This window comes from Zingiber officinale, chromosome 1A (genome assembly GCF_018446385.1).
Source record: "Zingiber officinale cultivar Zhangliang chromosome 1A, Zo_v1.1, whole genome shotgun sequence".
NCBI lineage: Eukaryota > Viridiplantae > Streptophyta > Magnoliopsida > Zingiberales > Zingiberaceae > Zingiber > Zingiber officinale.
The window spans coordinates 5,580,797-5,593,445 of NC_055987.1; the positions used below are offsets into that span (position 1 = coordinate 5,580,797).

Consider the following 12,649-nt stretch of genomic DNA (forward strand, 5'->3'; position numbering starts at 1 on the left):
TTACTTGCTACTTTGTTAAGTGCAATTTTCATTTTTAGGAACTCTAAATCTCATTAATGATTATTTGAATTTTCTTAGAGGATTGTTTCAAGTTCGCTTATAAAGATTTTTCACTTTTGTATAGTGAGAGGTTGGTTTTTGAAGATTAAAATATCTTTGAGTTTTCAAATTTATTAGAAGAATTATCTTCTCGTATCCCTCTAAACATTTTAGTGGATTCCATAGAATAGTGAATTGAGAGTTCTATCTTGTGTTACTTCCTATTTCTCTTATATTTTCAGTGTCATTCTCACATCATAGGGTTAATTTTAATATAAGTTTGGGGTGTAAAATGTGAACCAATTTAAAATCCAAAACTCTAGCTAGTAGCTATATTTTCACTGAGTTGTTCTTCAATTCTTCAAAATATTTGATAATTTAATTTATTGTATTAGTAACATGTACTGTTCTTGGAAATTGACAAATTCAAATTAAAGATCACTTTATTGTTTCGGTTTGTCAAGCTGACAAGTCAATTAATGCGGTAGAAGACTTTTACTGAAGTCCAACATGAATCTCAACAAGTCCATTCTGCCAGCAATTTACCGGCAATCAACACCACTACTTTCTTCGAGGAATACTACAAAGAGCTATGTGATTCGAGGAATAGCTCCTAGATTCGGTATCTTCAGAGCGCAGCCTAAGTTGAAATTTATCCGAATGGAAAAAAAAAATCTGAATAAAAAAATATATTTTTACAAGTATATTTTATTAAATAAAACTAAGTTAACAAAATATACTTGATCGAAATAGAGACGTATTATTTATTTTTTTATAAAATATTAAATGAAGAAGTATTATTATATAATCTCTATTTCCTTTTAATACCGTTCCTAGGAAATGCCCCGTCGGTTCTCCAAATCCAATGGCCCTACTCATATATGAGAACGGACGGATGGGATTTCATCTGAAAGCTTAACGATCCGGCTTTCTTCTCTTGCCACGAGATAAACCAGTGTATTGAGCCGTCGCATTCGTCTCTTTCTTCTCAGCCCATTCGCCGAGCACGACCGCCGGCGTACGAGGTTTCGCGCGTGGCTTCGCCTTGTGCACTTAGGTTGACTGTAACACTCGTTTTCATAACTTTTTTTTATTCTTTTTTGTATGTATTAAAGTAGTTTCGAAGGTCGATCGTTTGTTCGTCCTTTCTGGGATTCTCGAGTTGTTTTGGTCGATTGTGGTAGGGCTGGCAGTGCTGCGCTTGGATTCGGGGATGGCGTGATCGATTTGGGGGGCGTTTTGGGAGGTCAGAGGGTTTAAAAAAATCTGATCTTGGTATCGGATCTGGAGGAATCCTCTCTGGAGAAATGGAGGAGGAGCACTTTTCTTGGGTGCTGAGGTCGAAGTTTGCGCACGCCACGCGCCGCCCCCGTACGAGATCGGTCTCCGAACGGGAACTGCTGGCCGAGTTGTCCAAGGAACCGGATGATGTTTTAAGTTTCCATTCTAATAGGTTTTCTCCCTGTGAGCCCCCGTCGGGACTGAAGAGCTCAATCGCGGAATTGCAGACGCAAAACTCCAGAAAGTGCTTGAATTTCCAATGTGGCGATCCATGGGAGGGAGAGAAGCCGAACTGCCTCGGTGCCGATGGCTCTGATTTCTCTTTCTGTCCTGGAGGACATCCGGCCTCGAAATCAGATGGATTGATCTCTCCTGATGTCACTGGTTCGAGGTTTTCAATTTATGATCTTAAAACAGAAGGATTGAGCTCTTCAAAAGTCTCTTCTTCTTCTTCTTCAATCAAGGTGAAATTGGGTGCCAAACAAAATCACAAGCCAGATTCAAACCCCAAGGAAAGGTCGATATCACCTCTTCCCACCACCAACCTCTCTGATGCCTTTAAGGAAGCTCGCTTGGTCAAGAAGAGATCTTCGACTCCGCCGTCTTCCAGGAAGAAGAGTGATAAAGTTCATGGTGGGCACTACGAGGTTTCGGGGAGAAATACTTTGGAGAAGAGTCATCCGAAGCATTCATTTTCCTTCAGAGCCCCTGATAAGTCTGGAGCTCGGAAGGAATCTTCTTGGGTAAGCTGCTTTGATCATGGAGGAGGGAAGGTAGCTGCCTTGGAAATGACAGAAAAGTGGAATGTTGATCTTTGCGAGTTATATTTTGGCCTTAAGTTTGCTTCCGGTGCTCATAGTAAGTTGTACCATGGTATTTATAAGGGTCAACCTGTTGCCATTAAAATTATTAGGCAACCTGATGATGACGATAATGGATTGTTTGCTGCTCGACTTGAGAAGCAGTTCACTAGGGAAGTTACCATGCTGTCACATCTCTACCATCGCAATGTGATTAAGGTGCGTTCCATAATTCTTAACTATTCATTTGTTTGTTACACCTATCATTGTCCATGAAATTAGTTATTCATCAACATGGTTATATATAGTTGCCACAGTTCATGAGTTTCACAAAATCTTTAAGTGGTTCCAAAATTAGCTTTAAGTTGGCTTTTCCCACACTTCAACTAAATTTTGTAACAGTATATGTCTATATTTGGAACTTCATGTCATTAGAAACAAAGACCTTAAAAATATTAGTTGGTTCGTTGAAAACATAGTAAAATCATTCGCTTGAACAGTTTCATTGTCACTAATTGTGCCTACGTGATTTAGTCTGATGAACTTGTAATTCTCTAAGTTCTGATTTCATGATGGCATGCCTACACTTTTTCTTTTAAAGATAAAGAAAAAAATTCAAGCTATCCACTTGTCCTTTTTTATATTAAATGCTAGAATTATCTTGTCATTGTTGTTCTTGTTTTCATCTCTTAGTTATGTGTGGGAGACTACCATGCTTTATGATGAATCAAAATACCATAATGGTTGGACAATTTTCTTTCTCCAGGAGGACGCTATTATTTGGCATTTTGCATAACAAATTTCTGGTTGTATTAGCAACTAATTCTATGCTACATCAAGTATCAATTATACTTGGTGCTTGCTTTTCCGTAGTTTTCAAACTCTTTTATTATGGTATCCATTGGTTGAGTTGGATATATCAGCTATTATAGTTCAAGAGAAACCAATGCCTACAAGAGTCGCAAAATGAAAAACTGGACTTTAATATTGATGAAATGTTGGTAAATATGCTTGGTACACAGCTCGTTTACACTAATCCCTTTTTTAGATTACTAAGATCAATGTTAAAAAGACATACAAAAAATAGCGGGTCAGCATAAAACTTGTTTTAGTTTCTTTTATTTTACATGCCATCACTATATTGCTTGCTATCTTTTAAAGAGTCATGATATGGAATTTGACTAGGTGACACTCCAATACAGCGTTAATATCTTGTGTTTTCTTGCAGCTCACGGGGGCATGTAAGCAGCCACAGGCCTTTTGCATTATTACTGAGTATCTTCCTGGAGGCTCTTTAAGAGCATTTTTGCACAAACTTGAGCACAAATCTCTTGCTATTGAAAAACTAGTTTCTATTGCTTTGGAAATTGCACGAGGAATGGAGTATATTCATTCCCAAGGAGTTATTCACCGTGACTTGAAGCCTGAGAACATTATTTTCGATCAAGATTTTTGCATAAAGATTGTTGATTTTGGAATTGCATGCGAGGAAGCATATTGTGATGCACTGACAGAGGATGATGGCACTTATCGTTGGATGGCACCTGAGATGATCAAACATAAGCCATATGGCCGGAAGGTTGATGTGTACAGCTTTGGATTGCTCTTATGGGAGATGGCAACAGGGAAAATTCCATATGAGGAAATGACACCAATCCAAGCGGCTTTTGCAGTGGTCGATAAGGTTTTTATTCTATAACCTATATTGGTTCTTAAATATATTGTATTTCAACCAGAATTGATATAGAATAGGATTTAGTCGCTTATCTGGATAATTATGACATTTCGACAAACTTGTTGAGAAATATTTAATATTCCACTAGAAAATGTATTATCGTGAATATCAAATGTATGGAAACAATAACATTTAGTAATGCTAATGTTTAAAATCTTTAGGATTTTTTAACGTGAATATCATGATTTAGCATACAATCTTTAGGGTTTCTTATAGAACTTGAATGGCCTATATTTACAGTAGTATAAAATTTATCACACATAATAGATGTTCAGTTATAAAATATATTCAGTTATTTAGTCAAACAAAGTTAGTTATCAATGACTTATAACCAAAGACAATATCTCAATACATTACAGTTAGCTAGAATCACAAGAAAGTTTGAATGCTAATCACGGTATCATTTACTTGTAAGTTTTAGATCATAACAAGGTTTATTCTTCATTGTTGTAATCAATGGCTTAATGATTTTTCTGAGTAAATGATCGTATTTGATGCTTACTCTGCTTTATTTAATTTTTTTAGAACTTGCGGCCGCCCATTCCTACCAATTGTCCTCCACCTCTGAAAGTCCTGATAGAGCAATGCTGGTCAATACTTCCAGAGAAGCGACCTGAATTTTGGCAAATTGTCAAGGTTCTGGAGCAGTTTGAGGCCGCTCTATCTCAAGATGGAACCCTAAATCAGCTTCTGAACTCGAGCTGCCAGGATCATAAGAAACGATTAATCCATTGGATGCAAAAGCTCAAAAGTCACTAACACTGAGATGACTCAGCTTCTCCCATGGCCAAACTTCCTTAACTCGCGTTCCTTTTGGGAATTTTGGTGCATATCATCAATAACCTGCTGACAGAGAGTAAGCCAAGAATGTTCTTACATTTTCTTTTATAAATTAAACAAATACTGTGCTGTGCAAGGAAGCTTTCCTGCATTCTTGTGCACGGTGATAAGTATTACATGATGATCATTTAGAAGAATGCAATTTCAGCTTACTTGTTAGGCAGATGATTTATAATAATATTAGATTTGCTTTGAGGATTTCAACTGGTAGAAAAAAAAATATCAATTCAGCTGTTGCAAGCCATCAAGAAGGAAGAACCCTCCTTGAGTTGTGATAGTGGAATTCCACTAAATAGTGATATGGAAGCATTTTTCTAAAGAAATGTTTCCTTAAAAGGTGAACTAAAACAAATATAGCATATATGGAATTGTTCAATTATAGATAAAGTGGCTGTGATTTATAGAATTTGATGATCTAAATGATAATTCATGGGTTGAAGCAGGCAGTACTGGTGAAGTTGGGCAGACAAGAATGGACGTATCCAATTCACCTGGTCGAGGAAGGGCCGACCGAAATGGACTCGCCATGGTGGGGTATTTGGTGGCGGTCCGGCCCCGCCAAGCACCCAGCCTCGCCGGCGAATCAACGGCGAGGTAGCTGCTCTGCCGGCGTACGTACGTGCTAGCGTCACGCTCCTGTCTGCCACATCGATTCACCAACAATATCTCATGCCGGCGTGGTGTGGGTCCGTGTCTAAGTGCATGGGTAATGAAAAGTAGGGACACATTTTGCAAGTTGCTTGTCCCCCTCTTCCTATCATTTCCTTCTTCCTAGGTAATTAAAGAGATATTGTCAATTTTTTTTTTTTACTTTACCTTTCAACTTCAAAATAGGATATAGTACTTTTAATGTAATTATAAATATAAAAAAAATTAGCAATGGACCAAAAAGTGTATTTAAAATTATGAAAATATCAAAAGACCCATTTAAATTTTAGAATTTTGGCGCACTTGTTTCCTATTTTACCCCTCCCGTCAACTACTATAGTATTATATTCAAAGAATAATATCACTATGATGCTGAATTTTAATGAACATTATTGTGATGCTACATTTCAAAATAAGCACAATTATAGTGTTAATTTTCAAAAGACAGCTTCACAGTGATGCTATCTTTAGGGTTATGTAGTACCAAAGTGATGATATGTGAAAATTAATATCATAGTGATATTGTTCTTTGAAAATTAGTACCACCGAAATATTATTCTTTGAATGCAAGACAATTAGCGGTTGAAGTAAAATGAGAAATGATCCGATAGTAAGACCGGGGGGCCCTCATAAGGGAAAGTCCAGCGACACATGGAGGATGACAGTCAAAGGGGGGTCAACCCCATGAACTCGAAGAGCAGGCGGGACATGCCGATCACCAGGCAATGATTCCTATCCGAAGGGACAATCATCTGACTGGGAGCCCATATTTCCATATGGCCGAGCGGATAATCCGCCCGGCCGCGATACAACGCACGACTGAAGGCCGAGCCGTTTGCTTGCTTGACCAGGGTCTCAGGCGATACGAGCCGAGCGGACGGACGACCCTCAACCTTCCCGGACGGACGACCACCTATGTCGGACCAGAGACGAATGCTCTGGCCGAGCGGCTTGATGGTCGATCCGAGAAGAGGAAGTCAAAGAGTAGAGGACAGTGTGAACGTCATCTCAGTAACCCTTGTTGCTGACAACAGGTATGTTCGAAAACCAGACCATACTCAGTATGGTGCGATCGAATGTTCTGCTGTCCCATCAAAGCGACGCTCAGACTGTAGCGGTATGGAGTCAGACATGCTTTTCTGACAAACCCATGCTGCGGTATGGGATATGATACATGTACACCTCGGTTTGTGTGCACCAAGTTCCCGTGGCTCTATATAAAGGCCATTAGACTTCACCGGAGGTATGAAATCTTCAATCCTTGGAGCTACTTTCTTGTTTTTCCCTCACCTGACTTGAGCGTCGGAGGGTCGTCGCCGGGAACCTTTTCCCGGCTCGACTTCTTTGCAGGTTCGCCGGAGCTCCACGCGACTAGTTGTAGATCTACGTCAGCAACTAGGAGAGCGCCACGTGCCCAGCGTCCGGTTCAGCGATTCGGACAGGATCAAGAAATTCAAGTATACCATTTAAGAAATTTGAAAGTTAAATGCACCTTTGGAAATTTGGCAATTTTTTAAGTGCGCTCTTTGGGTCAATTATATTGTCTTAAAAACAAATAGAGGCATGTTGATGATTACACACACTTGCCACATGCTTCAAATTTTAGATTCATTCTATCACTTAACCATACATCATCACTCTCCAAAGATTCAATGTCACTAGATCAAAAGATTCCCTCAGAGTAGTTATTGGTAGCTAGCTTCTGATATCGCAATGTAAATTTTGAAAGAGAAAAACTCTGATTGCGCTACTGGTCTATCATGTATGCATCAATCACTTACTAATTAAACACTACTTTCTTGTAGTATTCTCATGAGTCAAGAGTGATAGAATATCTCTTCTTGTTCAACCTGTTCTTCCTTGTTTTACACTCTTGTTCTTGTTCTCTCCGTATCTATCTATAATATATATATAACTTTCAAAGAAAAAGACATTGTCGGAATCACGCAAGCAGTCATGCTATATTAATTAGGTTGACTTGTACTAAACTAACAATTGCTTAATATATTGACCAAAGCTTAATTAATTCCCAATTTAATATCCAATTAATACCAATAAAGATCAGTTTGATCCAGTTGGTGTAATAGATGGCAGCTATATATACACCAACTTGAGCAAAATTCTGAAACCAAGAAAATTAAAACTGGAGGAGGATTGAGAGGTGGACATAAACATATAGCTAGGAATTAAGCTAGAAATAGCTAGGAATAATGCGAACGGATCAATTATTTAAACACCGCACTGTTGATTGTGAATCATCAATATATAAAATATGTACAACATCCATCTCAGAGTTAGATATGCATCATTATCCTCAGCGCACCCAAGGGATTAGGGGGGCAGGGAGTTTATTTTTAGGAGCATATGATCGTCAGAAATTAGTCTCTATTATATTATAATAAATTTGTCACCCTCTAATCAACTGGACATCTCGTGGACAGAGTAACTCCACTAAAAAGCGATGCCTCTCTTAATAAAATATTCTTCATTAATTTGCAGTCGAATATCTAAATCAAAAGAATAGCTACCATTTAATAAAATATCCTCTAAAGACTCATCCGTTAATCTGCAGTTAGACTTGACCCCAGTTCAGAACCAACGGTTCTAGAGTTCGGAATCACGGGTTCAACGATTTTTTAGGGGTCAACCCTTAACTTTAACTGTATACGATGATTATGTTGGGTTCGGAGCGCAGCAGAAGACATATATTTAATCATGGATCTTTCGTGATACATATAGTTTTACACAAAATAATATAAAACATACCTCGAGTCCTCGATAGGTGTGAATGATATCACAGACAGATAGACAAATAAGAGCCCCACGTGTGACTCCTCTAGCTGTATCCACGCGCACTAGATCACGAACTTGATACGATCCGTTAGGTGCTAGCCACTTGGATCGACAAAGTCTTGGAAGCACTACCGATCTCTTCCGGTGGAGGACGAAGTTGACGAAGGAGAAATGGAGAGAATGAAAATCCTTTTTTGATTCTTTCCGAGGATGGCTATTTATAGCTTCCAAGGAATACGAAGAGTTAAGCTTTCAATTAATTCATCATTTATGATCTTCATTAATAAGGAAGATGAAGAGTTATAGGCTCCATAAATTCTTCATTTATAACCTTCATTATGATAACTCTTCAAATTCTTCATTAATTATCATTATGATGACTCTTCGAATTCTCCATTAATCATCATGATTATGACTATTCGAATTCTCTCTTCTTTGTATCAAATAAATCCATATTTGATCTTGATCTCGACTAGCTTCCGATACTCTTGTTCATGTCTATGTGCTATGCGTGCGACCCTCTAGGTTTTATACACGAAGGCAGTGTAAATCCATACACAGACTAAGGTAACCGGTTTTTAGCCACCCAACGCGATAAAATTAATATCAGTCATAAACTGTAAACCACTATGAACCGATTACTGTGTAATTCAATCTCTTCGTCTAAAGCCTACATCCCAATTAATTCGATACATTATGCATCATTACCAAATTAATTATTTTACTTGATTTCCAAGATATAATAGACTCCTCTTGAATGATAAATCATTCCTCCCATGGCCATGGATTTTGAGTCACTAATATCTCTATCAAGCGGCCAGGATGTTAACTCCTAATACAAGAGAGCGATGAATCCTCTATTGACTCAACACTATTCTCTCTACGTTTTGTCATACACCCAACTACCGTATTAATCACAATCCGATTAAAGACTGTTTTTAACGGCGTCAAAGTACATAACTCCACGCATAGAATAAATGAAGGTCTCAAGTCAAAAGATTAGTTACACTCGTTCATAAGAGGAATAAGCAATGATGCTTAATATGTGGTCTCCTCTTGAGCGGGTCGTGTCCAGTGTACCTCTAAACTCAAGGCACCCCCAAGTACAACTTGGATATCCATCCCTCCGGTCTATCTCGACCTAGTCATACTCAGCGTTGATCTAGATATCCATGTCCCCTCTAGATATCTATCTGATCAAGGACTATTTTCAGATTAATATACTCATTAATCTGTGGGACTTTATCATTAATCATATACGTACAGAAAAGTAATTAATTAATGATAAATTCTTGCCTTTATTAAATTATTATCCACAAAATACATAAGAAGTGTCTTGACACATAAGTGCACACACTAACAGATTACGATTTAGTATTCGAAACTGTCAATTCATAATTTACACATCATTTGTCACAATGTGTCATTGTTCAAGATTATTATATTATTTTTTAAAAATATAAATTTATAAAATTATTCGAAAGTGTTGGACTTATTAAGAATAATTATATAGTAAAAATATTAATTATTTGTTAAATAATTAATTAATATATAATAAATGATTATAAATTAAATAATTAATAAATATACATCTATTTTTAAATTATTAAAAGAATAAAAAGAAAAACTAGTTATTAAACAATTAATTAACATGCTAAAACTTTATAGTTGGTTAGGATGTTTATTTCTAATATGAAAGATCCTAATTTAAATCTCTACACTGATAAATTAATTTTTAAGAAATATATAGAAATTAAAAAATAAAAACACAATTTTTTTTTTGAAAAAAACGCCGAACCGGCAAGCCGCCCGCCAATTTGGCGGTTAATTTGAGCTGGGTCAATACAGAACCGATCTGTTGACCTAGTTACGGACAGTCAGGGATTGGATTTTTCTGCAGCTGAGTGCTCGAATCCAAATGAATTATTTTTTTAATGCTCTTTATCAGTAGTTTTTATCGATTTTTTTTAGTTATATGATAAATTATATATATATATATTTGTAATATCCGATTCTTTGTCAACCACACTAATTAAAATGGTGGGCGACAGAGTCACGGAAAGCGGTTTAAATGTTAAGGGCATCTCCAATCGATCGTTAAAATTTTGAATATTTTTTTTAAAATAATTTAACATATCACATCAATATTATAAAAATTTATTGAAATATTCTCAATTATTAAAGTTTGAATTTTTTTTTTAAATTTTCTCTACATGTAATTACATGACTTCATACATATTACATCAATTTCAATACAAATTTATTATTCTCTTCTCAATTAAAAAAAATCTACATACAATTTTTTTATTTAATATCTTTATATAATTTTCATTTGATATTTTAATTAATTATAATATTTAATTTAATTTATTTATAATTAACAATTAATTAATTTTTAATTTAATATAATTTATCATTTTATTTAATATTTAATTATTATATAAATTTAATTTAATTATAGTCATTTGTATATTTTTTTAACTTATCTCAAATATATTTATTTTTTAAAAATATATATAATTTTAATTATTACTAATTATTTATAAATACAAATATTATAATTAATTCATCAAATAATTTATTTTTAAATTATTTAAAAAATAATAATCATGTATATTAATTATTGGCTCCACTTTCTAAAAAAAAATTAAATATTTAAAACTATTCTTAAATTGAAAACTTTAAACTTCACCTATACAATCCTATATAAAAACTTTTTTAATTAAATTTTATAAACTTTTGACAAAGCTTGATGATACTATAAAGACATTACATTTTGACACAGAACAAATTAACAATGCGATCGATCGATCGCCACCACGTACGTCACCATGCATGAAAAGTATATTTATATAAATATAAATATATTTGGGGCGAATAAGATCATCCATGCTGCCCGGACTACAACATGAAGAGCCAACTCCAGCGTCATGCACGACTACTGGATTGTTCTAGCTAGTTTAATTTGATTGATCCATATATATAAAATTTAATTACGTCAAAATATATATATATATATATATATATATCAAGGCGATGAATACGTAGATGACATCAGTCGGTCAAGTAAAGCATGCTTCGATCGGGGAGAAGGCTCCAATCCGCTATCACCTTCAACATGGAGAGCATTTAAACAACCGACGCTCAAGGGAGAACGACATATAAAAGACGAGCCGAGCGACTACCCTGCTCGGCCAGACAGCAAAGTCTGGCATCGACAGAGTTCAACTTCGGTCGAGCAGCTACCCCGCTCGGTTTGACAGCAGAACTCGATAGTGGTAGAGTAGAACTTCGTTCAAGTAAACAAGAAGTATCGAAGTTCCGGCCGATTGGATGGGACACCAGAGCGGTGAATAGACGGCCGAGCAGCCAACCCGCTCAGCCTAGTAGTACAGTGCGTTGATATCCCTCAACATCCTTTTGGGAATTGGTGTCGTTGACACTGGACATGGGCTACCAAAAGATCGTACAGCAGAAGATTTCATTGTCACTTCAAAGATATGCTCGGTCCGTTAAGATACTATGTCAGGGACATTTTTCTAACACGTCTTTTCATGGAAAACTTTGAGAAGCGTACTCACCTTGGGAAACGTGCACGTGTGCTACCAAAGCTCTATATAAAGGAGGTACAGGTATCGGCGGAGGTACGCATTACATGCGATATTCACTGTTTACGTTACTGTAACATTCTTGTTGCTCCGCTTCATTCCTCATCACCGGTGATTGACTTAGCATCAGGGGGTCAATGCCGGGTACCCCTTCTCTGACTCGGCACTGACTTAATCTGTGTTACAGGTCTGTCAGAGTCCACCAAAGGTCAACGTGAGCGTTACATCTCAATTTTCTATCTCTTCGACTTTAGGACTGGGTATATATATATATATATATATAATTAATTAATTAATTAATTTGGAAGGTCCACTGGGGAAAAAGAAACAAGGGTGTTTGGAAAGCAACATGATTAATGTAGAAGAAATTAATAAGAGGCTTTTGGCGTTGCACCACCTTCTTTTATCTATCACCCCACTTTCAGCGGTTTGGAATCCTCTTTGTTAGATTCCTTCGCCCTCTTAAACGCAAGCCGTTGAATTATAAAAGAGAGAAGGGAATTAATTAAGTTATGGTAGGCAAATTGGCTTTGACTGTCGTGTGATGCCAATTGAGTGGTTTCATTTAATTTCCTTGGGCCAATTAATTATATTAGTTGATAAGAATGAAGGAATAATTCATTGCGCGCATAATTATGTTAGCTAATTGCATTCGAGGAGGACTTAGAACTTAATAAATGGTGATGATTAAAGATTGATTTAGCTAATTACTATTGCGTCACAGAATCAATTGTGGTGGACAAGATCATTGTATATGTTGCATGCCAAAAACAAGAACTCGTGATGTTTAGGTTCAAATCCATATAATATTAACATTAATATCAATTAAAGAGGTTTAATTTAGACTGGACACACCACATGGTTAAGGCAAAAAGGAAACTATTAGTAGTCAAAAAATTTCATAA

The 12,649-nt window shown here is 36.2% G+C and overlaps 1 protein-coding gene across 4 annotated transcripts; it reads left to right on the forward strand.

Annotated features, from left to right (window-relative positions):
* Positions 1-991: 991 nt before the first annotated feature.
* Positions 992-5,635, forward strand: LOC122016421 (serine/threonine-protein kinase STY8-like). 4 transcript variants are annotated; one of them, XR_006121122.1, is made up of 5 exons: positions 1,004-1,096; positions 1,224-2,339; positions 3,349-3,804; positions 4,381-4,711; positions 5,139-5,635. XR_006121122.1 is itself a non-coding variant. In XM_042573725.1 (3 exons), exons 1-3 carry the CDS (start codon positions 1,347-1,349, stop codon positions 4,612-4,614), a joined length of 1,683 nt encoding a protein of 560 aa, XP_042429659.1. In that variant the 5' UTR covers positions 992-1,346; the 3' UTR covers positions 4,615-4,899. The 4 variants fall into 4 exon arrangements, 1 of the variants encoding a protein (XP_042429659.1); XR_006121121.1 differs by having other exon boundaries at positions 992-2,339; positions 5,136-5,635; XR_006121118.1 differs by having other exon boundaries at positions 992-2,339.
* Positions 5,636-12,649: the final 7,014 nt, after the last annotated feature.